The sequence below is a fragment of the Lepisosteus oculatus genome, chromosome 12 (assembly GCF_040954835.1).
Source record: "Lepisosteus oculatus isolate fLepOcu1 chromosome 12, fLepOcu1.hap2, whole genome shotgun sequence".
Taxonomy (NCBI): domain Eukaryota; kingdom Metazoa; phylum Chordata; class Actinopteri; order Semionotiformes; family Lepisosteidae; genus Lepisosteus; species Lepisosteus oculatus.
Window position 1 is genome coordinate 24,430,135 of NC_090707.1, and position 26,933 is coordinate 24,457,067.

The following is a 26,933-nucleotide window of genomic DNA, read 5'->3' on the forward strand; positions in this document are numbered from 1 at the left end:
GACCACGATTAATGCTGCAGTGCGTATTTATCTCAGTCTAAAGTCCAGTTAGACCTGTCTCACAATCACACGTCACCTTGAACTGTCAGGTAACTGCACAAGGAGGACCTTTGATCTATGGGAAGCCCCAGAACAAGGAAAGACACGGAATGTACCATCCTTACAGAGACACTAGCCATTCTATGCAAACTTCGTGTCAGTATAGCCCTCACACCTCCGGCCCGACACCAGTTTTTTTACACTTTCTCCTACCTTTTCACAGCTGATGCATTCCTGCTTTTAATGTTGAATGCTTGTAAGGTCTGCTAGCCCAACACTGAAAACTATGCTGTGTATGGCAGTAAAATTCAATGCAGATAAAGCTGGCATTGTGAGTATCATGTTTGTATGGGACAATTAAATTAACAGTGATGGTAGGTATAGTAGTAACTAGTGACTAGTTTCCATGGGAATGTATTGGATTGGACACCACTGATGTTAGGGTATCAATGTCTTGTGCATACAATTTTTTGCTCAAGTTTTATGATAGCTGTTAGAGTATGCCAATGTTGCTTTATAAGTGCCACTATATGGCTTTGTAACAGCTTATTTTACTTAGTACTAAATTGACATTTTGCTAAGGTGGCTGACATAAGCAAAGAGGAGACTGGATATGTGGTTGATGAAAATGTATTTATCCCATTAGCTATCCTTTTCCCATTGTAATGGGGTTTCCATCTGTTTAGGGGCTATTCACCCAGCGGATGAACAGAATAAAATCCTGCAACTGACAACTGGTAACCCACTGAAGCTAAGTAGGTGTGAGCCTGGTCAGTACCTGGATGAGAGACCACCTGGGAAAAACTAAGGTTGCTGCTGGAAGAGGTGTCTTGCAGTCTGTTTTGGTTCTAATGCCCCATTATAGTGACGGAGACACTATACTGTAAACGGGCACCGTCCTTCGGATGAGACTTAAAACCGAGGTCCTAACTCTCTGTGGTCATTAAAAAACCCAGTGTGTTTCTTGAAAAGAGTAGGGGTGTTACTCTGGCATCCTGGCCAAAGTTCACATTGGCCTTTACCAATCATGGCCTCCTAATAATCCCCATTTATGAATTGGCTTCAGAACTCTGTTCTCCTCCCTGCTGATAGCTGGTGTGTGGTGAGCATTCTGGCGTACTATGGCTGACGTTGCATCATCCAGGTGGGGCTGCACATTGGTGGTGGTTGAGGGGAGTCCCCGTTACCTGTAAAGTGCTTTGAGTAGTGTGTCCAGAAAAGTGCTGTATAAGGTTAAGGAATTAATTAGTTAACAAAATAATGAGGTGTACCTAAAGGCACTAGCATGATCTGTGAGAAGTGTGTTGTCCTGAGAGATAGCTAACTGGCAGTTGTTCAACTTAACATTTTCCACATTTTTACCTTTCTGTTCATGTATTGTAGTGTGGGCTACATTAAGTGTTTTAATAGAAACATAAGCAACGTTCATGAAATAAAGAAAATAATGGAGTGTATATGACTGTATAAATGTTTTGCATCGCATAGTACTGTAATACGTCGCAAATTAGTTTTTAGTGTGAAGAACACAATTACGAGTGATTGAACCTGTTAAGGCTAGCTTGATGCAGACGCAAAAAGAGCGTGATATGCTGTTAATGAGGGTACGACTGAAAAACTATATAACAAATCCTTAAGCCTGGTCTTTAAACTAAATTGACTTTAAATTGTTTTAAACAAATTCGACTTTGTGGCAAAAAGGGTTTCCTGTTCTGTCCCCCCAAAGCTTCTCATCACAGAAATACAGCATGAGGAGGTGAGAAGAAGTCGAGAGGCAGAAAATAAAAAGTCTCTTGGTATTACTTAAAAAAAGGATTGATAAACATTAGTGAACTTCATTAATTAAAAAGTATATACATTCCTTTTTAGTTCCCTGGAGAAGAATATCAAAACAGATCAGTTTTGAAAACTGTAACAAGCTGTATAAGTATATAGCTGTAAGTTCTAATCATGTGTGATAATGAAAATTGTAAAAAAAAAACTTGACATGACAATTTGCGAATATTATTTAATTTGCGAATATTAATTAACAAATTATACAGGGCTATTTATAAAAATGAAGTGTTTATGTGAAAAACACACCACAAAATAAACCTACTTCATTGAGTGTTCAAAATAAACACCTACCTACTTCATTGTATTCGCGCAACTGTATCGACTCTGTTATCTAAAAAGTTTACGTTTTGACAGTTGACCGCAGAAGAAAATCCGAGATTTTACCCATATAATGTAATGGTATATCAGCCTGACATGTAACTGTCCAATACGTAATATACCGTTTATGTACAAATACACTACGTATACGCGGAGAGGACTGATAAGTCTGTTTTTCATGGTTCTGCTTTCTGCTGTTGTTTTGCTTTCTTAATTATAAAGTGTAATGTATTAACTGTAAACACAGTTCAGTTTATAATTGGTGTAATTGTAATTATTAATGTAATTGTAGGACTAGACTGAAGTTGTATGAACTTGGTGTGTACGATTGTTTTATATAATAAGCTAAAACGTTAAATATAATTGTTATTTGATTAAAAGTTTATATTATTAAACAGGAAATAATATTCGCAAAAACAGATTTCTCTGACAGCTCCGAAACGGAATAATTGGTGGGTAAATAAAACACACAGTGCGATGCAAATTAGCTTCAGCCTCGTTGAAAGCTTGAATAAAACACACGTTGTGAGTTTTACCTGCAACACTATAAAACATCACTCACAGTGTTTGTAGAACTACATATAATTAAATGTCAAAACACATCTGTACCCTTGCAGTGCATTTTCACAAACTGGATACTTCCCGCGGTGCGGATGTCCACCCTTGCATTGCTATGCTCGGTCACTCGCTTGCTGGTACGCATGCGCATCAACGAGGTTCGGCCTTATTGTGTTTTGGTCCGTGCTGAACTGAGAAGGCTGGGTTTAGTACTGCAAATTGAGAAGTGCGTGTTTGACGTATTGTTGTCGTTCAGTTAGCCAATGAAACCCCAGGATGTAAAATCTTAATGTTTTGTTTAACCAACCAGGTAGTTTATTTCAGTTTTTCAGACGTATTACTATGAGACGGTCGTGACGCGAATTGGTGTCCCTGTTCGGAGGCTGGTCAACCCAGCACCCTTCAGACCTGGCCCTGACAGTGACAGACGGACAGGCGGCCTTGTTGTCGCGGTTTTCTGATATGTATGAATGGATAGTTAACGGCATCACGTCGTTCTTTGTTCCACGTTCCCGGCAAAGGACGCGGAGTCCTCCCGGCACCGAGACCCCGCCGAGTTCCGCCGCCGCTCCTCGGCTGCAGAGCCGCGTCAGCCCCGCTAAGAGAAATTACCAGAGGTCGGTGTGTTGCAGGTTTGAGCGACGGGGGACGGGTGTGCAGACCAGTGCCTCGTTAACTTTTTCTTTATTGACATGTTTTGTTTCGAAGTCAAGTGGCAGTTTGATAAGAATAACGAGAAACAATAATGGTTAATGAAATGAAATAGTGTGTCGAACACGTATTTGTTCGAGTCATGCCAAGTTTGTTTCGGCGTTTTAAAAACCGTAACTTAGACAGTGTCGTGGAGTTTACTTCAAGACGTTTTGCTTTCCAATTGTCTTTGCTAGTGAAGTTAAATTGCAACTTTACGCATTGATAGCTCGTTACCCGTAGTTTTATCGGTGCTAGAATTTGTTTGGCAGAGAATACAATTTTTAACTATTGTATTAATTCCGTTTGTCAAATAGCTGAATCACGAATAAACGTTTGAAAAAATAAACTTGACATTTTAGCCTGCCTCTCTTAGGGTCGTAATGTATCCACCTAAAACCTTTTAAGGTTTTCCCATAAAAGCTGTTTTCATCTGGCTGTCTGGCACAGTGTTCTTGCTGTTGCAGGACATGTATTTGTACTGGTGAAATGTACAGGTATGGCACCTTACTTAGTTTGCCACAGCATCGAGTTTAGTGAGGAATAACTTTTATTCCAGGTTTTAAAATGGCCTCTGTGTTTTCCCCCTCCCAGCATCCAGACATCAGACACCCAGACTGAATGTTCGGGGATCAAAAGACCCAGAAGAGGTATTTTTCAGGCTTGTCTCTCCCTGGTGAAATTGTCAGTGCAGCTCTGATCTCTAGATTTGTTTTCTTTTTTTGCTTGTTGGGGAAATTAATTCATATGCTAAAAACGAATTTAGTTGGGCCCAGTAACGCCTGTAATTAAATCTGATCACCCTATTTATTTACTTGTGCCCAGAAACAATTTTCTACCCTATATAAAAAAAGTATCTTTGCATTAACGTTTCAGCAACATGTTTTGTTCAGTTACGATTATAATAAATCAACTTGTCTATTTGGAATGTAAATCATTAAACTCCCTAAACCTGAATAATAAAATGGATGGATGCAAAGGTTTGCTCTTTTCTATTAAGCAGTTAATGCATATTGAACAACTTATTCTAAACAGAATGTTCTCTTTTTTTTGTGCCTAACAAATCTCACAAGTAAAAGTGAGTATGCTCCAGTTTTGACATGTGGTGTCTTGTAATGTTTAATCCTTTCTGCCTAGATGGAGCTGTCAGTATTGTCAAAAAAACACTGACGGGAGTCACCGGGTTTTTCAGATTTCAGAATCCTTTTACTGCTTCTCACTGTGAAACCCTAAAGGTGAACAGCACTTCTCAGGTAGGTACTCTGTTTTAATTAAATACCATTTCAAAGAGTAGATTTTCTTTACAGATTCTCTAGTCCAAAACTGTTTTTACAGCAATACCATATTTAAGAAAGGACAATTGGAGGTTTAAGGAGTATTATTAGATTCTGAAGTGTTTCTCTAAAGTGCCATACAAAAGTATTCAGACCCTTGTTGTTTTAAAGCTTGCACTTTGTGTAACATTTATTTTTGCTATATCAACAAAGTTCTCCACACAAAGCAGGAAACAAAAATGAGTCAATTGAAAATTCATATGAAAGAAAAATGGAAACATCATGATTTCATAAGTATTTAATAATAATAATAATAAACTTTATTTTATATAGCGCCTTTAAAGGTAGCGTCTCAAAGCGCTTTAAAGGATGACAATAACAATAAATAAGAAGACTGCAACAATAAATAAGAAGAATACACAAGATAAGATACAATTACAATTACAACAATAACAATAGAGGAGACCATGGAAGGTGGTACTTAGAAGAACAGGAGTGAAGAATGGAACCAGTTAAATAAAGGCTTTTCTGAAGAAGAAGGTTTTGAGTCTGGATTTGAAGGTGTTTAGAGAATGTGACTCTCTGATATCCTTGGGCAAAGAGTTCCAGAGCTTGGGGGCATAGCAGGAGAAGGCCCTGTCACCCATACAATGTAGACGGGCTTGGGGGACAGTAAGGAGGGCAGAATTTGAAGAGCGGAGGTTGCGAGGTGGGGAGTAGGGCAATAATAGTTCAGACAGGTATTGAGGTGCCAAGCCATGTAGAGCCTTATAGGTGAGCATGAGGATTTTAACGTCTACGAGGAATTTGACGGGAAGCCAGTGCAAGGACTCCAGGTTAGGAGTAATGTGAACACTTGCACTAGACCTGGTCAGGATTCTGGCTGCTGAATTGTGGACATACTGCAGTTTGTTCAGAGTAGATTTAGATACCCCAGAGAGTAGAGCATTGCAGTAGTCAATTTGAGAGAATACAAATATGTTGATCAGCTTTTCAGCCACAGTTAATGATAGCATAAGGCGTAGTCTTGCGATATTTCTAAGGTGAAAAAAAGATGTTTTGACAGTATGCTGTACATGTGGGTCGAATGTTAAGCTAGAATCAAACATAACCCCAAGGTTTTTCAATTTTGATTAAAGTACAGAGCCATCTACAGATGGGTTAAAGGACTGGCTTTACGAAGTTGATGGGGGTACCAATAAGCATGACATCAGTCTTGTCACAGTTAAGATGAAGGAAGTTTTGAGTCATCCAAATTTTTATGTCAGAGATGCAATTAGATAGAATAGAGACAGCCACATCAGTGTCAGGTTTGGTATGGATGTATATTTGAGTATTGTCAGCGTAAAAATTAAAGCTGAGGCTTTGTGATCTTAAAAGCCGACCAAGTGGGAACATGTAAATGCTGAAGAGCAAGGGGCCCAGTATTGAGCCCTGGGGGACACCAGACTTGACAAGACCAATTTCAGACCTGTACCCATTGAGAGAGACAAAGTGACAGCGATCAGTGAGGTAAGATTTAAACCATTTTAGGGCAGTGTCAGAAACTCCAAACACAGTCTCAAGATGAGAAAGTAAGATGTTATGGTCAACGGTGTCAAAGGCAGCACTGATATCGAGAAGGATGAGTATGGAAAGAGAACCAGAATCAGAAGTTATTAGGAGATCGTTGGTGACTTTGACCAGGGCGGTTTCTGTGCTGTGAAGTTGACGGAAGCCAGATTGGAGGGGTTCGAAAAGGTTGTTTGTCATGAGGTGGTTATGTAACTGAAGTGTGACAGCACGTTCTAGAATTTTTGAGAGAAAGGGTAAGCTGGAGATGGGGCGAAAGTTGTTAAAATTGTCGAGAGCCATGTTAGGCTTCTTTGGCATGGGGGTAATGGCAGTAGTTTTGAGGACCGTTGGTACAATGCCAGTGCTCAAGGATTCGTGTATAATATTGAGGACAATGGGACAGAGAGAAGAGAAACAGGACTGGAATAAAGTGGTGGGAATGGGATCTAAAATAGATGTGGTGGGTTTCATGCCCGTAACTAGTTTGTTTAGGGATGCTGAGTCAAGAAGAGAGAAGCTGGAGAGACGGGAACCAGAGAAGTTGGATGAGGAGGTATGGAAATGATATCCGTAGTGGAGAGAATGTGATGCCGGATGTTGTCAGTCTTAGAACTAAAGAAATCTAAGAATGTGTTGCAAAGTTGTGATGAGGCAGGTAATGTGGTAGGGCAGTTTGGCTTGAGCAGTCTCCACCTACACCACCTACGCTCAAGTTTGCGAGAGGCTGCCTTCATGAATCGCAGATGGTCATTGTACCAGGGGGCAGGGCGAGAGAAGGAGATGGTTCTAGTTTTTAAAGGAGCAAAGGTGTCGAGGGTAGATAAAAGAGCATTGTCAAGTAACTGTATTTTGTCCTCTAGAGGGTCAGAGGAAGAGAAACAGGATAAGGAGGACAGAACATAATTTGCAAACCTTGGGTGATCAATTGGTTGCCAGTTGCAGAAATTTACAGAGCGTGGGGAGGAGGTGTTAGAAACGGGTAATTCCAGATTAAAGAGAATGGCTAAGTGGTCCAGGAGGCCTAGATCAAGGGGAGAGCAGTGGGAGACAAAGGAGTCATTTGCAATAATAAGATCTAAGGTGTGTCCTTTATGTGTAGGGGTACAAACAAACTGAGTAAGGTCAAAGCATACCAAAAGAGAAAGGAAGTCTTTAGCCAGACTGGAAGAGGTTGAATCAATGTGTATATTAAAGTCCCCTAGAATAAGGATCCTTTTAAACTTAAGGGATAAGAATGAGACAAAAAATCAGCAAGCTCACCTAAGAAGACTCTACTGGGTTTGGGTGGTCTGTAAACTGTGGCAATAATAGTAGATTGGGGGATAGAAACATTTAAAACAAGACACTCAAAAGAAGAGGGAGGAGGTATAGTTATAGGACTTAGACTGTAAAAAAGGTTGTAAATAACAATGATGCCCCTGCCTCTGCCTGAAAGACGCGGAAGGTCAAACAAACCATATCCAGGAGGAACTAGTTGGTTGAACAGGAGTCCATCGTTTTGTTTATGCCATGTTTCGGTTAAACACAGAAGGTCCAGTTGTTTTTCTTTGATAATGTCACATAAAAGAAGAGCCTTGCAGTTAATGGAGCGGGTGTTGGGTAGCGCTGATCTGGCCAGTCTCGGGGATGCAGGGGGAAGCGGAGTGCGGTCTAGGTCCGGTAGCGAGAGGAGATTTTTTAGATCGGCGCTGGTACGTGATGGACTTACAGATGTGCGCCGAAAGGCAGGGATAGAGACTCCGCAGGCAGACGAATGGAAAAAAAAACGGCGTCCTGTGCTGCGATGGATGTAGCGAGTCGGTCGTAAAATCCCAGTAAAACGGCAGTAATCTAATGTGTCTTTAACCAGGAAGTAGCTTTGTTTTAGTTGAAGAAGTTGCAGTGCAGTGTACCTCAGAGACATGATAGATGAATCGAAGACGAGAAGGCGGTAGCAAGTGGTGAAGGTCTTCAGTTGAGTAAATTCACGATGCAGTGGAAGTCGCATTTGTGAATTTGTAACGTGGAGCGGATAGCGTGAAGCGGATGAAAATAGGTAAACTAGAAATCAGTGTAATCGAGGAGAAAAAGGAAAAAAAACATAAGTAGATAAAAATGAAAAACTGGTGAGACCCTTTAGACCCTTTGGTCAGGCAAATCTAATGTAGGTGCACAAAATTATCTTAATGAACCACACAGCTGAGTGGCTTTTGTCGGTGTGCAATAATACTGTCCTGTGTGATTTCACAATAAATACACCTGTTTCTATAAGGTCTTTTATTCAAGTTATGAATTTCAAGCAAAGATTAAACTATAAAGACCAAGGAGGTTTGAAAACATCTATAAAGTTGTGGAAAAGCACCTATCAAATGAAAGCTATACAAAATTCAAGTGCACTGAATATCCATTTTAGCACTATGAAGTTGGTCATTAAGAAGTTATTTATGGTGCTGGAATAATAAATCTGAACATCTGCACAGTGCATCACTCAGCTATCTTCATACCTGCAATCAAGCAGGGAGCAGGAAACTTGTCAAGACTGATGGGAACATAGATGAAACAAACTACTGAAGAATCTTAGACCTCATTTAGACCTAAAACAGGGGCAGAAATTCACCTGGATAATGATCCATAGCTTCATTGGAGTGGCTTACAAAAGAAAGTGACTGTCCTTGTGCAGGCCAGTCACCGTCCTGACTCAAATCCTATTGAGAATCTGTAGCAAGATTTGAAAACTGCTGTTCATAAGTCTTCTTGACTGCTGTCAAGAAGAATCACAAAAGTGGCAGTGGCAGAGACTTAACCCAAAAAGACTTGAAGTTGTTATTGTTGTCAAAAGTTTTAGTTCACGTTTGAATATATGCGCAATCAACATTGTTTTTTTTCTATTTTTGTGACTTACTGTTAGAATATTTAATTGTGAACATTAAGTTTTTTAATAAAATACTGAGTTTAAAAACAGGATGTATAACAATTTTACCAATTGGGACGCTATAGGAAGGGTCTGAATAGTTTTCTAAGGCACTATAAACCCTGGCAAATCTTTTCATCTGCTTTTTTAGTCTGTGAAAGGAATTTTGTACACTAGACATTTACAAGGGATGTGTATCAATTACGGATTTAAATGTCTAAAAAAAACATCTGTGTAAAAGCTAAATTAAATGCCACTTTTCTTTCTTGGACACAATGATTAAGATGATGTTTTTTAAATTGTGTGCTTTGAACCAGAGCAATTTTAAAATATTCATACATAATAAAAAGCTTTGCTTTACAATGATAAAAGACTTAAGTAGATAACTCAAAGGTGAAGTAATTAACCTGGTTAAAAATAAAACAAGTTTCTATAGTACATAGTAGTTCAAGTACAGTAGGTAGCTGCATCAGCATTCATAGGCTGCAAAGGAACAGGTAACGGGTTTGTTCCATGCTGAAAAGAAAGGAAACGCCACATTTAGGCCATGGAGCCTTCTCAGACCTGAAGAAGGCTCCACGGCCGAAATGTTGTTTCCTTTCAGCATGGAATAAACCCGTTATCTGTTCCACAGTAGATTATAGTCTGTTATACAAACCACGAGTCACAGAGGCACAAAATGCAGCATACAAAACATGATTCTGGATATTTTATTTACTTGACTACTCGCTTACAAATAAGTTCACAATTGTCTCTCGTTTTTGTGAACTGTCCGAGAACTCTGTAAACTAGGTTTTGGTATTGTACGGGTATAAAGAAAAAGATCAATGAAATGAGAATGCCCTTTAGGCCAACTTTTCCTGTGACTTTCCACATGTTTGAAATCAATTCTTATTATTTTATTAATAATCGATATACATGATAGTATAAAATGTTAACTGTTACTTTATTCAAGGCTCTTCCAGCTACGTTGTCTGGGGATAATAACATTCAGAAGAAAAGTCCAAATAAGTGCATTAAAAGAATGGAGTTAAATTTGGGTAAGAACTGCATTTAAATATTTCTGCAGTGATCTAGCCCACTTATTAATATATTTCATGAAGAAACTTTTGTGAATTCTCTTATTAAAATGGAATATCAATTTAATGTTTTATGTCCAGTTCAACCCCTTAAAGTGCATTAGATAATTTTTTTAAGTTTAAAAAATATTTTAATGTAGCACCAGCTTATTTGGGGTTTACATTTGCTATGCAGTTAGGATGCAACCTGCAATAAAATACTTTGTCACATTGTATTACTTTACTGATTGTACAAAATGTCCTTTCGATTTTGTATTACATGATGCTTTGATGGGGGGGTGGGTCTAACCTGTCACTGATCACTTACAGTATACAGTACCATAATGTTCATATTTTATTTTTCTATTTACCTCATGTGTGGTAGGCTTTCTTTGTATTGTTTTATCTTTGCACTTATTTTTTCACCACCAATCGAATGAGATCTGCTACTTTAGTGTGAAATATCCATAGGCATATAAGCCATTTGAAAATCAGTAATGTAGCATATGAAGTTTTAAATTTGTATGTAGCATAGAAAATCCAAGCAGTGCCATATACTTACATTTAGTGCAGATCCTATTTATAACAAATTAGTAAAGTGTTTAAAATTCTTTGCTAACTGAAATAAATAGATTTCTTGCTTTTAATTACTTGCTACATCAGCATTCTTGTTTCACTAGTAATAGAGGATTGTCACACTTGGGACATTTAATCTTGCACGCTTGTGCTAACTTTGCTACAGAATATGTACTGTGGTATTCATGTCCCTGACATTCAAATTCAAATATGCTGTACATTAGTTCTCCACTAGACAGTATAGTGCAACATGCATGCACTTTTACCAGAATTTTAATTGAAACGGTTTCTTTGGATGGAATTTACTGCTATATGTGGCAGACATGTAATTATGATTAATAATTTTCATTATTGAATGTAGTGCTTTTAAAATTAATTGATTATAAATGAGGAATTATAATTTTTACATTTGGTATTGACCAGAGTGTAAACATGCTTTATATCCAGATAATCCAGGCGTCAGTAAGAAAGAGAAAGCTTGGAAGAATTTTCAACCTAAAATTGTACCGATGATTACAAAACACAAGTAAGTATTTTATGCCATACGTACTATATAAAGATTCCCTTTACAGTCAAAGCAGCCAGTAAATAAATAAAAAGTCTCCCAAGTGTCAAGTGTTACTGTAGTAGACAAATGCTGAGTATGTTTGTTTCTCATTTTATGCCACTCTAGTAATTTTCTCCAGTTTCTGTTTTAATCCTCTTTCACACTCATTCTCTAGCTTTGTGTGTCTGATTTATCCAATCTACCTCTTTAGTCTTGAACGGTTTTTCAATTCCTGAAAAAAATTGAAAAAAGTCAGCCAGGAACATTACTTCAGAGTCTAAATACCCAGGTGAAAATGAATTGGGAACCGATTTAAGACTGTAAAAAGGATTGCACAAAGTGCTGTGGAGGTTTTGTACAAAATATCCAATCATTATTGGAAGCAGATTCCCTGGGAGTCTTCGAAATGATTTGGATGTGATCCTTAGATTACTCAGGAATTATCCTCTTAATGTGCAATATAAATGGAATGGTTTCCATTCATTAGTAACGTTTATGTTCTTATTTACTTTTTCTGTCTTGCACCAAGGTGTCTCCTCTTTTCTGTTGCAGTGGTGCAGCCTTATGCACATACAGTGCAGAAAAGTCAAAAGGCAGGAATCCATGGAGACCCCTTCAGCTTTTGCCCTCTCCGCTGCATCTTAACCACACGATGATGTCTTCTGCTGCGGCCCCCAGCCGAAGCCACAGGCCCAGCCTAGCAGTGGAAGAGGTGTGCCAAGAGGATTGCTTCTTTCTTCTGTGTTAGGTAGCAGTGAGTGGGAGCAGCTTGTTTGAGCTTTCCTGAGGTACATTACCTGGGCAGAATGAAAGAGAGCATTGTAAAAGGAATGAACAGCTTTACCAAGTAGTAATAAAGCTTCCTCATGTTGAAAAGACAGGTTGTAAACATTTACTATGTTCAAGTACTGAAACTTTTGTTGGAAGACCTGATTGCCAAGGCTCTAAACATGTCCAGTCAGGTAATGTATGTGGTGTGACAGTGCAGTTGTTTTTTTGGACTACTAACAGGCGCGAATATATGATTAACCAAGTTCTCTTTTTTAGGCTCTTAAAGAAAATGACAAAAAACATTACAGAGTGTTAGTAGAGATGGTATCCAGCAAATACACAAAGAACCACCCATTGCCTTTCAGCAGGGCCAAGCAGTACATGTAAGTATTCCATTGTTCTGAAGGTTTTATTTATTCATTCATCCAAGAACAAATGAGTTAGTGATCATCTGAATGGCATAAGAGCTGCATAGAGTTATTTATGCATATGTCCAAAACTAATCTTATATACTTTAATTTTATTTCTCTGATAAAAACAATTGAGAGATTTATTGACTTTGAATCAGACCAACCAAAGAGTTGTTGTTGAGCAAATAGGTTTTGTAGCTTTCACCAAAACAATTGTACACGTAGATGTGTGCTTTTAAAACTATTTAAATACACGTAATATGTCAATGTGTGGCCTAGAAATTTTTAGATATGAATCACTTGGTTGAGCTAAGTGTGCAACACATAAAACTCAGCAAGTTTGTTACTTTGAATATTAAGTTGTGCTCTTGTTTTACAGACCTCTAAGATATAAAAAAATAAGAATATAAGAAATATCAGCAAAAGAGAGGAGGCTGTTTTGCCCATCTTGCATGTTTGTTAGTTTAGTAGTAAGTGAATCCAACATTTTGTTTCTTAAGTCTAATGCTTAGTTGTGCCATTGCTTTGAGGAATTAAAGCCTATCAACAGCCAGGCTTCTCAATCTTGCATTTTGAAAGACTTTTCCTGGAGGTAGGGCAGCATTCACAGTCTTGGATTAGATGACAAGGGCAAGTATTTTCAACCTTGTTTGACTTGCCATGAAAAAGATGGCTGAGATTTATAACTCCTAACATCAAAGGTAATCAAAGTAAAACATTTTTACTTTACAAATACGTGGAGCTAAATAGCTTTTAAGGGTGACAATAATTGCTGCAATATCTACATCAATCGCCTCTTCAAACTCTAAAAACCTTACAATAGAAGTTATCCCCCTTCCATCATCCATCATTGCTGCTGCATTATGCTGGTTGACGGCCACCGTAGCACACCTGATATACGCATGGATGTGTAGGATTTCCTGTGATGTGCATATAGATAACTACATTCATTTTTCTTTCATATACTAGTCAAATACCAGAACAACCAGTGTCGTCCCTGCGTCACACCTACAATACGTAATTCCTTGCACCATGGGTATTCAAAGCATTTTAATATACTGTAGGTGATGTTCCAATTAGGTCATCTTGGACCTTATTCAATATACCAGAAAAAACATCAAGTTTTCCAGATGTCGCTTGAGTAAATGACAAACCCCACTGACTAATGGAGTTGGCAGAATGTTTACTAAAACTGAAAGAAAGCTTTTCAGAGAAGTTGCAGTGGAGCATTCTAGGGGAGACATGTAATGCATGCTGTGCAATTTTTAAAAATATTTAGTATTTGTAAACCTGCATGTGTGAAATTGACACCTGTTTGTTTTGGTGTCAAGACATGTTGCATCTGATTGTTGAACATTGTGGTGCTAATTGCATTGAACCCATCATTTGGCAGCACTCTGGAAAATGTAGCTGAGCCATGCATTTTTAATAACATCATAATATCTTTCAAAGAGATGTACTGTAAAACACACCAATATTAAGTTTGCTAAAGCTAATTCAATTTTCCATATTTTTTTCTCCTTAGATCAATTCCCAAGTGTCTAGATCAAAAAGGTGTAATATTATGCTAAGCTTTGAGGAACTGCATTTAGATCATTTTTATACTATTAGAGAAGCACGCCCGACTCACCCGAAGAAGGCTCCACAGCTGAAACGTTGTTTCCTTTCTTCTTTTTTCAGCATGGAATAAACCTTTACTTGTTCCTATGCATGCTGATACAGCTACCTACTTGAACTAAATTTTCTAAATATTTTTACAAAGAAAGAATGTAAATGTTTTTAAAGTTATTTACACTTCATTAGTGTGTGAAATTTGTTTTGGCTTGGTGTCCGATAGTACAGACTAGGTCCTCTGGAATCTGTGGCCAGTACATGCAGTATTGTCATGCCTTTCCTGACCTTAATGTCATTCCCTAAGTATAGATTGGTGAATCACACATACACGATTGACATTTGTAGGATTCCAGATCTGAGCTGCCCATTTATAATAAGAAGTCATGTTTGTCAACCTTTTCACTAACTGTAAACATAGCCACATGTGATTTAAGTTGGTCAACCTACACATCTGCGTTTGTCATGTTCAGTGGGCCTTTGATTACTCTGCTGAATCAAAATTTAAATTACATTATGCACCTATGGGAAATCGGTGATTATTAGATTATTGCTTTGCTGAACGGCTTAAAGCTTGAGTTGGAACACAGTTTATCAGTGGTTCTCAAACTGGTATGGATACCAGGAGTGGTACGCGGAGCGCCACCAGCTGGTACGCCATATGACCCTGGAACTTTGTTGTGTGCATTGAAAAATCAAGATGGGTTTTCATATTTTCTATTTTAATGCATGTCGAATACGCAGCCTACATGCTACGATACAGCGCGCGCTAATACTTGATTGGACACAGAGCTACAATGTAATTCTCTACCACTCTATAGGAATGCACGCTATGAACGTAAGTGACCAATTGTATTTTAAAAAACTTATCTCCAGCAAATAGAGAGGTAGGAGTAATGTGTGTGATTTTGGAACAATGCCAATGTTGTAAACATAGGAATGCATAGAAATGCGTGCTAGGAATGCTGGTAATCTTGTGAGCACAGGAAAGCGTGGTGAATAACTGAAAAATATTTAAGAACTGTTCTAGGTTAATTTGTGAAAAATACACCGAGCGTCTCTTGTGTTTCGCTCCCATGCGCATGAAATAAAAACTTTTTAACTTATGAGACAGATTTCTGAAATGGAAACGGGGAAAAATGCAAGCTTGCATTTTGCTAAAGCAGGTAAGCTCCACACTGTTTTTGAAGAACCTTATTTACTGTTGGCAAAAAAGCTGACACGTATTGTGTGGAGAAAAAGCTGCTAAACAGCTCGTCTTGCTGCCCCTTCTGAAAGACACAGTTACTCATAGAATTATTGAAATGGCGGATGATATCAAAAGTACGCTGGTAGAGCGTGTTAAGATGAGCAGATGCTTTTCACTGCAATTAGATGAGTCTGTGGTCGATTTGGCCAATTTGTTCGTTTACGTTAGATATGAGTTTGAGGGCATGTCCCATGAGGACTTTCTATTCTGTAAGCCGCTACCAACAGGAACTACAGGAGAGCACTTATTTCACCTTCTGAATGAATTTATCGAAGAGAATGGCATCAACTGGATAAAATGCGTCGGAGTTTGTACAGACGGTGATAGAGGAATGACAAGCCGACACAGTGGTGTAGTTGCACGAATTAGAGAGGTTGCTGCGGATATGAATGGATGCATTGCAACATCCACCGCGAGATCTTTGCCATCACGAAAATGCCTGACGATTTAAAATCTGTTAGACTCTGTTGTGAATTGTATCAAGGCTCCAAAAATAAATTCACATCTGCTTTGCTCGACTGAACAGGCTCACCCCTCTCACTGGAATGGTGCTTTTTTATTGTTTATATTTTTTGTTTCTTGTTTTTATATCATTCTCTCAAGTTTATATTGTGAAAAGGTCATTGAAAAAGTGATAGTACTAGGACTGGTACTGACACTACTTTTTTGATAATTTAATTTGAAATATAAAGTGAATTAAATGTGTGTAAGTTAGGTTTAACTAAATTACAGTGTTATGGAGTATATAGGATAAGAGGGGAAAACTACAGTTTATTAGCATCATATCTGCTCAGTTTGTATCGGAGCAGGATGTTGCTCGGGGAAAAAAAGTTCTAATAAATAGTTTTCAGCCAATTGTGTAATCATTTTTACTTTAAAAAATGTTTTTTTGTTTTTTGTAGGACCTCTGATGCTTCAACCAAACTCCCACCGATAGCAGGTAAAGCTTAATCAGTCTAATTGTGAATTAGAGAGATAAGAATAGTTATTTATGTAAAGAGTCCCCCAAGCATGAGAGAGACCCTAAAGGAAAATATTTTATACTTTTGAAAATAGATATTTGGATAGATTATTCTTCAAACAGCTGGTCTTTTTCCAAAAAAGTAAGAGCATTAGTGGCTTTTAATGCAGCCCATAAGCATTTATGTCATTTCCCTGCAGCTAGCCCCTGTACTCCATTGTGGACAGATGGATGCTTGACAAGAGGTGGTCAAGAAGGGTAAGATTTTTCTTGTCTGGTTCATTTCAGAAACATATTTCCTGAAATCGTTTTTTTAACTGAAGTCTCCCGTTCTCCTGAATTTATCTTGTGATTTAAAATTGAACAACAACCATTCTTGTGTGCAAAAACTGCCAAGTTATACAGTACATGGAGAACAGTGAAGATGATGCCAATTACAAAAAATACCAAGTTATAAAAAATCATTATTTAATGAATGTATTAAACTTTCTAGTTAAACAGGATCAGTTTTGGGTTGTCTTGTTCTATTTTCCTATAAATTACAGACTTTGAATGTCTATAAGTGATCACAAGGTTTGTAATCAACAGGAACCAGATTAGCCTGAAATGCCCTAAATAATCTCCCTGTAAATAACAAATCATTTTTTCCCCTATTGTTTTAGACTGGTATCACATATGTATACTAATCCCTATGCCTACATTTGTATTTCTACATGGGGGAATGGTTTTGATAAAAGAATATTACATTCACAGAAGTAGTGGTTTTAAGTGTTTCATTATAAAAGTGAAACTTTGAAAAATTGTAATCTCGTTTAATCTCCCAAGGATGTTTAATGTGTAACTGTCTTCAACTTTGACGGCACTGTTTGACTGTACAGCTTTTTAATAGATTACTTTTGAATCACCTGTGGTGATCATGGGATCTCTGTGTCGAAAGATGAAGAAAGAACAAGTTTAGATATAACAGTATATTATGAGGGACATGGTTTAAAAGGAGAAAAGGTAAAGACACTCACTTGAAGTACTGTTTGGCTCAGACATTTTGCATTTGAGCCAGAGCCATTTTTAACCACCTGTTAACGGCAGTTCCTAAGGGGTGGAAAGCAATTGACCTGATATGTTAAAGATTAGGTGGCCAGTTGTCTCATCAAAATGTTGAAGATAAACGACTCCTGCGTCTTTTCAGGAACATCCAGAGTTGTCGTGACAACTGTGTTAGATGCTGTTCCTCCAGTCAGAAAAGCACTTCTGTTGGGTACTGTGAAGCTTGCGGAATGCCTCAAATAGGTGCATATATGGACTATATGACTTCCCTCATTCTCCCTGTGTAGTGCAGAAGTCAATGCTGTGAGCTGAGACCTTAAGGACAAATTTTGAATCTTAATTCGGTGTGTATGAATTGAAAAATACAAAATGTTAAGAAAGACGTGAAAACAAAATTAATACCTTTGACTGCCTCTCTTGGAAATATGGAATTGCTTTTATATTTGATGAGACAGGTAAGAAAAGCATTTAGACAAATTGTGGACTACCTCATATTTGACCAGAAGAGTGTATACAGAAACCTGCAAAGTTTTTACAGTTTTACCTTGGCTTTAGTCACTGCATAGTAGAGCTTTGGAGTTCAAGAACGATTCAGTCTTTTTTTATTCAGTGTGATTCATTTTTCTGTGATGATTCGTTCATTTGATTTTGTCTCGCAGAGACCAAACGGAGGATGTAGCTAAGTGAATCCACACGGGCAAATAGCTCCAAGTATGTAGAAATTGATTATTTTATGGTTAACTCCAAAACCTGCTGGTTTATTTTTGGAGCTTTCCAGAACCAGGGTTGACAAATCCCCCTGTAGATAAGGGGAATACATTAAAGAAACTGGACATGTTTTTAAATGGCACACTTTTGGTAAACTTTTGTGTTTACAGATGGCTTGAAAGCGGCTTTCACAATTCGTTTAAAGATTATGAAGAAAGAAAAGTGGATAATCTACTGGAAGTAAAAGAAGTGGTAAGGAGTTTGAGTCATTTTGTGCTCCAAATACCTGGTGTGTAAAATACATATTTAGTGGGTTTGTTTTGACTTGATTTAGAGTTTCTGGGGTGAAAGTCACTGTTGACTAATACTTTTACTTTGTGTTCATTTTTGTCACAATATGTATAGGTTGGAAGGCTACAGACGAAGTACAGCGAGAGAATGGACACTTCTGCATCACTGCGAGTCAAGGCCAATCTAGACAATCTTGCACCGGTTTGTAAAACTGTTTTGATCTTGTTTTGAGGTTCAGTGATGGTTCTTGTTACTATGTGGAAAAGGTGTGGCAGTTCTATGCAGGCATACGTATACTATATGGCTAATACAAATTGGGAATTTTGAATGTAATGGCGTGGTGACTTAAAAAATGAAACTGAAAAAACATCAGATTCATTGTTTAGCTGATTAAATATGTTAAAGCTTGATCTACGTATAACACTCCAGATGTTTGTAGTAGTCTGAAATCTATGAGAAGTGTGAATTTTTGTAACATCAGTAAGCTTTTGCAATAAAAGTAAAAAGCTTAAAAGTTAAAAACAGAAGTCATCATTATTTATCTTTTCAGTATTATAGAACTCTAAACTTCTAAAGTTTACGTGGATGTTTAATTTCGGGGGTTGAAAATTGTTGGACCTCTTAGTACCTGAACTAAAATGATCTTTTGCTGCAGGCACATCCGTCTGTAAAGAAGCATCTCAGGTGCCAAAGAATTGGCACAATTGTTACATTCGATGCAACCATTTGGATTAGGTGAAACAAAGAAACGATACTCAAATACCCAAATCAATGATTCAGTGACTCTGTGGAAGAAGAATGAAATACGAACAAATGTAAATAGCGTAAACAACTTGAAAGTGTTGTTTTTTAATGTATAAAATAATGCGTATGAAATGCGTTTCTCTTACAGGCCAACATACACAGTAAATGGCACTGACATTGCTGTAAGCATCACATTTAACACTTAGCTGAACAAAGACATTTAGCAGGTACAAAAAAAATTAAAATGCACAGATCTGGTACTCCTTTAAGGAAGAGTTTTGTTAATCTTGAGATTTTTTTTTAATGCTGTTAATTTTGTGACCTTTGCAATGGTGTTTTCACTGACAGTAAATATTTCAAATCAAATGTTAAAAACTAACATTAGGGTGAAGTGCTGTACACAGTTATTGCTTGCAACCTGCATTAACCTTTTTTCCAGTGATTTTGTGGTAGGTTTAGAGAAAATACATTCTTGTTTTTTATACTACTGCTAAAGTTGGGACCTGTTAAATGTATTTTGGGATGCATAAGTCATTTGTTCAGTTTGTAATTAAAACAGTATTCCCCCTATATGGTGCACTGGCATAACCGTGGTCCTATAATGTTAGAAAAGTGCAATTAATCTAATTTATCCTTTGTGGTAAAGAAAATAATTCTTATATTTAAGTGTGCTTAAGTACTGGCAGTGTAATGTTGTCCTGCTGTCACTAAGATTAATTTGAAAAATTAGAGGATTTGAAAGTTGCTCTTTAGATGAAAATGGATCACAAACATTTGGATAAACTTCATTGCTTGCCCTTGTTTAATTTTTTTTTAAACCACTGTAATGGTTTCCTTTTTGTCAGAAGCAGCCTGTGGACTTGGATCTGTCAGACGAAGTTGCTACCAGGTTGAATTTGATGGACTGTGAATCTGCTGTTTTTATACAACCGGAAGGTGCACGTGCTCATCAAACACTGGAGAATATGAAGGATGCAGAGGAATTCCCTAGGCTGACACGAGTTAGTAAAGATCTTGAACATCCAACCAGTGACTCATAATGCACAGTTATGTACTCCATATAGCTTTGTACTCTGCATTTCTGTGTGTTTTTTTTTAACTTTGTAGCTTCATTGTTTTCTTGGTATCAAAACAGATTTCCTAAAATCTGGCATTTGTGCTATAATTAATATTATTCATGTTCCTTTTGTCCTTAAAGGAAATGAATGAAGACATCATCAAAGCACTGGGTCATGGTGACCCTGATAAGGTGCTCTGCAGTGCTTTCAAACTGAGAATAACCCAGAGAGACCTAAGCACACTGAGAGAACACAACTGGCTCAATGATGAGGTATGCAAGCATGGAGTGGGTAGCTTGTCTAGTTCTATGGTTTTGTATTAAACAGTTGTGTGTGTCATAGCACTGCTTTACAGAAGATTGCTATAGACCAGTACCAAAAAAAAAAATTTCAGGGCTCAATCTGTGTTATTAATATTAATAAGAATTGTTCTGTGAGTTTTCTAAGTTCTGTTTTATAATGTTTGACACTGACAGGTGTCCATTAAAAAGGAAGTTGAATGGGGAAAAAAAAAGTTATTGCTCTCCACCTTGGATGTAGTCAGATTGTGCCCAGTAACAGCATTGATAGTGTGATTATGGGAGTGATCTACTTTGGGAAGGTGGTGATGTTTCTAGGTCAAGGTGCCCTAGACTATTTTGCTCAATAACTTTTTCCCAGTTTACTAAATCACAATAAATGAACAGATTACATGCAAAATTGGGAGAAACATTCTTGTTTACAGGACTTGCTTATTTAGGCTCCCTTTCCTTCTACCCTTCTTTTTACTGTGTATTTAGCATGACTTCTTATATTGTCCTTTAATGTTTGTTGGAAAACTTAACATATCTTCAGAAAAAGAGTTAATTGCGAGATCAGATGCTTTTCCAATTCATGCCCCGTGATCTAGATAGAGCTGTTAAGCCTGAATTACTTACTGTGATAATTGTGACACATTTGTTAAAAATGCACAAAGAGTGCACTGTCTTGTTTTTTAATCATGGCTGTTACCACAGTTTCATGTAGAGTTGATAGTAATTTCCCACTTATAGAATGGCTCTGTATTAGTGTAACTGTATGACATAAATATCCCTTTAGAAGCCAGGATAGAGTTTCCCTTACAGAAAAATTATTTTAACGTTCAAGTATATCTGCTGTCAACACATCTACACATCTTTTCCAAAGTAACATAGTTTGTGGCCTAGCAGCCTGCAATCAAGATGCATTAAATCAGAATTATTTATGCATTGTAACTCACAACCTCCAAGTGGAAAAAGTAATTATAAATGGAAATCTAGAAAATGGGTTGGATAAGTCTAGAAAAATGGGTTGGATCACCCCCATAGTCAGAGCAATTGTAAATTAGCTCTGCTGTAGCCCATTGCCTTCCAAATCGCACAACAAGCTAATTATCCACCTCCTGTGTTCAACCTTAGTGATTCTGATTTTAGAAGAAAATCAGTTGTTCTTGTAGGTTTCCTCTACTAGGTAATGTATCTCAAAGTAAGGAGGCATCTAGACAAGAGCTGTCAGATGATCTCTGTGATAAAGTAGAGGAAAGGCACAGAGCAGGGAATGGATATAAAAAGATTTCTAGGCCATAAACATTCATTGGAACACAGTCAAGATCATCTTTAAGAAGTAGAAGGCGAATGGTACCACCAAGACTTGAAGGTTGTCCCTCATAAATGGATGACCTAATAAAGAGAAGACTGATCAGAGAGGTCACCAAGAATCCAATTGCAACTTTTAAGGACTTGCAGGCCTTTATCTCAGAGACTTCTTAGTGTATATATGTTACAACAGTCGTGCAGGCTCTGCAAGTCTGGGTTTTACGAGAAGGTGGTAAGAAGAAAGCCACTACTCAAAAAAAGCCCACATCAAATCTCATTTGAGGTACACAGAACAAGAGTGGAAGTTTTGTTGTCTGATGAAAGCGGGACAGCACTTTTTGACCTAAATGCCAAACGTTACATTTGGTGAATACCCAATACAGCACATGATTTGAATTAGATGCGTTATAAGAAAGTTGGTGTTGATTGAGCTTTAACCCTAAAAATAATCCTAACTGAAAAGGAAAAACATGTCTGGCAATTAACACATTTTAAGAGATCCATGTTGGTCTCCAACTTTTTAAAGGACAATTCTGGAAACAATATTTGAGAAAATAGTAAACTCTTTACTTGGAGTCCTGCATTTTGCCATTCGTACTATACACTGTATAAACTACACATACATAGGGCATTCAACAGTTATTCTTAACATGATTGTTATTCTGTACTTTAAAGCTGTTATAACACTACTTATACATTTAATCAGTGTACTGTATATTATAATGATGGAAAAGAGCAACTGATTCACTTCATATCAGATTTGTTTTTTGCTTTGCCATTGATATACAGGGGATATAACATTTCTTTCTGTGAAACAGTGCCTCGAAAATCACTAAGCTGATGAAAGGAGCAATAAAAAAATGATCGTATGCCAAAATTAAGCAACTGCTACCATTGAAAGTAGGATAAAGAGCTACTGTATTGTCTTGTGTGTGTTGCATTTAATCCCTTACTCTGGAGTTTAAAGAACCTTTAAAAGTAATGTTGACTAAAGGTGAACACCCCCACTCACATTGTATTAAGTAATAGTGCATTTTTTCAGGTAATCAATTTCTACATGAACCTTGTGATGGCACGCAGTGACCGAGAAGGTCCCTTGAAAGTCTATGCCTTCAGTACCTTCTTTTTCCCCAAACTGTACACTGGAGGACACGAGGCAGTGCGCCGCTGGACCAAAACAGTTGACTTGTTTCAGAAGGACATTGTGTTGGTGCCTTTGCATTTGGGAGTTCATTGGTCTTTAGCTGTAAGTTTAGTCTTTATTATGTATTGATATTGTTAACAGTATAATCCAACATCTTAGCACATTTCATCCATTTCCATCCATTCAACCAGTATCAGAAAGCTGCTTTTCCTATTAAGTGTTTTTTGGGATCTAGGGACAATACTAGAAACATACGGTGCAAAATGGGACTAAGCACATGACCGCTTATGGCTAGAATTGCACACAAGTCCATCACAGGGGCACAGAGAAAGCCATACTGGCATTCTAAACTGTGCCTTTGGAGAGTGGAAGGATATTGGAGCAGGTAGTCAAAAGCCCACACAACCGCAGGAAGAACATGTAACCTCTGTGCAGAAGGTGCCACTGTCATGTGTCAAAACTCAGGGAACCAAGAACTTTAAGGCAGCAGCATGAACCACCATGTCACTGCTGCTCAGCCAGTTCTTTCATAAATATTAGTAGTTTTGTCCCTAGTTTTCAGTTCAAAGCTCTAAATGGTCTTCATGCAGTTGTTTAGTTTTAAAATTCTTTGAATGTTTAGGTAATAGTTGGACCAAATGGATCTTTTACTTAATTTTGAATGTTTTCTGAGATGTGTTTACTGAAGAAAACATGAAGACATTTTGTTTATATTTGCAGTGAGATGGAGTTTTTTTTTTGTATTGTTAGACTTTTGTATTCCAAACTCAGGGCAGACATGAAAGGCATGAAATTTTAATACAAAGCTGAAACTGAAGTGTATTATCTTGTAACAGTCAAAATATTTATCCTTTTGTATTCAATTTTTAAGGTTATAGACTTCAGAGTGAAGACTGTGAAATACTATGACTCAGTGGGCCAAAGTAATGAAGACATTTGCCATATTCTACTGTAAGTGCAGCATCATCTTGAGTTGGTTTCACAGTAGTTATTACTGTAATAATACATTTTCAGTAATGTAGCCATGACATTGTCTTCCTTTATTATGTGTAACCTTGCAATGTTCACTTTTTGGGGGGTTGATTAAAGATTCTTTCACTTGGCAGTATGCTATTGGGTGTGCTGAAAGTAATTCTGAGGTGTATTTTTGTGTGCAATATGTTCTCAATGGAGCATTGTCCATAAAAATTGTGTATGCTTCTTTGTAGGCATTACCTAAAGGAAGAGTACAAAAGCAAGAAAAACAAAGATCTCAGTGTTTCCAAGTGGACAGTGACCAGTGCTAGGACAAGTGTGAGTATGATGTGGAGAAGGGGTTATGTATCTGGTTGCTACACCTGTCTGGCTTCCAATTAAATTCATATCTCTTTCACTCTGCTAGGAGATTCCCCTGCAGCACAATAACAGTGACTGTGGAGTCTTTGCATGTAAATATGCTGATTACATTGCCAAGGGCAGGCCTATCACATTTACACAGGTACTTGGGGGTTTTCTCAAGTGGTGTTTGGCTTTGGGACAGTTATTTTTCCGTTTTGTTGTAAACTAACTCCTTCTACTATATTGTATCTTACAGCGTCACATGCCATATTTCAGAAAGAGGATGATGTGGGAGATCTTGAACAAGACATTGCTGTGAAAGTCCACACTAGAGGATACATTGTTCATTATAGTACTGCCATTGATAGAACATATACCTCTTTTTGTTGTGCACTTGTTAGTACCGGTACAATATGCTGCTAGACCAAAGCACAGAACTGTGAAAGGCAGCTCATTCTCTGTTCTGTGGTTTAAATTGCACTTCCTATTAACTGTTCATGATTTGTTGTTGTTTGAGGCACAATAAAACCATTTTTAAAGATTTAATTAGCCTAGCAATAAATATTGCTTGCTAAAGTATAACCCGTGGAAATTTAGAAATGTCTTTGTTTTTCCATGAGCCCTTACTATTGGATCTCTGTGTTAAACTCTGTTCATGAGACCTAGGTTCTGTACTAACATCTAAACCTCACATTTTAACTAACAAGATCAAAATAGATTTGGTCCTTGCTGAAGGTGTTTGTGTTATTGCTGTGAATAACAGAAGATGAAAATGTGAGTAGCAGTGCCATATGCCTATCAGATTTTTTTTTCTCCCACTGTTTTGGCATTTTATTTTAGAATTTGGCTTCTCTTCCTGCCCACATCTAAACAGACTTAAAATCAAACAGATTGTTGAGGTGAAAAATAAAGATGTGCTTGAAGGAGTTATGTAACTAAAACAAACGGTTCATACCTGCTTCAGCCACTTTTGCTTATCAAGAGTTCGAGTTTTTGGAAGAAAATCCCATCCGAGCTGTGCTTCAGTGTTTTTTTTAAGAGAATGTGTGTCCTTATTGTCAGAACAAGTGGTGTGAACCGAATGAAAAGCTGATGATAATTGAGGTACTGCAATATGAAGCCACTGCTTTGTACAATGTAACCTCCATACGTTTCTCACAATCATTTGTGCATCCATTTGGATCAGTAGGTAATTACATTAAGACATATCAAGAACCCCTTTCACTGAATATGAGGTCGAGAAATGGATGCAAGATAGTGATATTCGATCAACCATTCTGGATGTAACAGTTTCAAAAAAATTTAAACCAGAACTTTTCTTTAATTATTTCTCATTTTGGTTACAAACACTAATATTTATTGGCCATAAATATTTTATAACATTCTAAGGAACCATGGATTCTGATGACTTGGAAAAACTTATCTTCTGCTCAGCTCTTATCTCCTTAGAGCTTGAGCTCAAACTCTTGTAGGCAGGTGAGAGATTGATTTTGTGTTTGTATATTTATTCCTTAATATAAAATGAAAGTGCCTTAACTTTAAGTCTTAAGGTCATGCACATAGAAAACCATTTGCCATCTGTGCATTTAGATTAGGCAGCACTACTTTGACATGTGCAACTACTGTAAAAAGGGGTTACCCAACATCAGTCATCTCGTTGCAAGCCTTGTGCAGGTTGGGGTCTATTTTTTTTAATAATGCCTTCTCTTATGTGTACTTATGTTGGATAGCAGAGGTCGGCATTCTTGTTTCAGTGGGGTTTTTTTTTAAATAGTCTGTGAGTTCAGATTGGAAAATATTTCACAAATTCAGGAAATAATTTATGATTAACTTATTCAGAGTTTGGATTGAATGAAAACTGGAGACAGCAAATCAGGGCTGTGTATCCTGACTTTAGACAATGCCGGAGAATGTAGCTTTTGTTAAAGTTATTCCAACTGATTTATAATGAAATCACTTTCTTACTTTTAAAATATGTAAAAGTTATCAAGTATTTATTTGCAGTTAGAGTCTGTATTACCCATGTGCTGTATAAATACTGGTTTGACTCTTATTCTATGTCTGTAAACAAATTCTAGTTTTGTTGGTTTAAATTTGTGAGCTTTTGGAAATGGATGACCTTAAAATTGTAAGGGAGACTGTAAAAACTAAACAGTATATTCATCCATACAACATTGTGTACAGTTTATATATATTAAAGGAGAAGAAAAAGACAACATTTGAATTCTTTATCTGTATCTGATGCATTAAAAAGGTTCTACTGATGGGTTAATTTCCATTGTCAAAACTTTGATCATACTGAATTATCATCTGTGACTCATGTGGAGTCATTGGAAGCTGACACAATGAGTTTCTCATACTTTTCCAACCATATATATTAGTCATTAGGGTAAACAATATCAAAACAAAATGACTCAATTTTTGATTCAAGAATGTTACTTAATACAGAGCTTTGCAATTATTGATACAATTGTAATACAAAGAACATAATCATTATTGTTTCAGTATCAAATGAAGCATCCTTTGTGTGCCAAAGTGTTTTGGTGCTTCTTTTTTTATTATAATTCATAATTCCTTTCCCACATACTGAAAATACCTTCCTCTTCCAATATTGTTTAACGGTTTTCATGAACTTATTGTTCATTTAATATTGTATGAATACTTGATATACTGTAATATGATTTTGATTGTATAGA

The 26,933-nt window shown here is 37.2% G+C and overlaps 1 protein-coding gene across 3 annotated transcripts; it reads left to right on the plus strand.

The window, feature by feature from the left end:
* The first annotated feature begins 2,868 nt into the window (after positions 1–2,868).
* On the plus strand, positions 2,869–26,453 carry senp2 (SUMO specific peptidase 2). 3 transcript variants are annotated; one of them, XM_015359312.2, is made up of 18 exons: positions 2,869–3,380; positions 4,033–4,088; positions 4,576–4,691; positions 10,112–10,196; positions 11,238–11,316; positions 11,890–12,049; positions 12,385–12,491; positions 16,281–16,318; positions 16,540–16,597; positions 18,262–18,343; positions 18,497–18,583; positions 19,975–20,127; positions 20,325–20,456; positions 22,819–23,022; positions 23,792–23,871; positions 24,129–24,213; positions 24,302–24,397; positions 24,494–26,453. In XM_015359312.2, the coding sequence occupies exons 1-18, from the start codon at positions 3,211–3,213 to the stop codon at positions 24,554–24,556; spliced, it is 1,851 nt and encodes a 616-aa protein (XP_015214798.1). In that variant the 5' UTR covers positions 2,869–3,210; the 3' UTR covers positions 24,557–26,453. The 3 variants fall into 3 exon arrangements, with proteins under 3 accessions (XP_015214798.1, XP_015214797.1, XP_015214799.1); XM_015359311.2 differs by having other exon boundaries at positions 2,873–3,380; positions 19,972–20,127; XM_015359313.2 differs by having other exon boundaries at positions 2,880–3,365; positions 19,972–20,127.
* Positions 26,454–26,933: the final 480 nt, after the last annotated feature.

Bases quoted from the DNA above. Each gene is read 5' to 3' on its own strand.
- senp2 (XM_015359311.2), top strand. From the start codon at position 3,211: ATGTATGAATGGATAGTTAACGGCATCACGTCGTTCTTTGTTCCACGT. The intron at 10,197-11,237 runs GTAAGAACTGCA...CTTTATATCCAG, and splicing joins AAGAATGGAGTTAAATTTGG to ATAATCCAGGCGTCAGTAAG. The intron at 18,584-19,971 runs GTTTGTAAAACT...CCTTTTTGTCAG, and splicing joins ATCTAGACAATCTTGCACCG to AAGCAGCCTGTGGACTTGGA.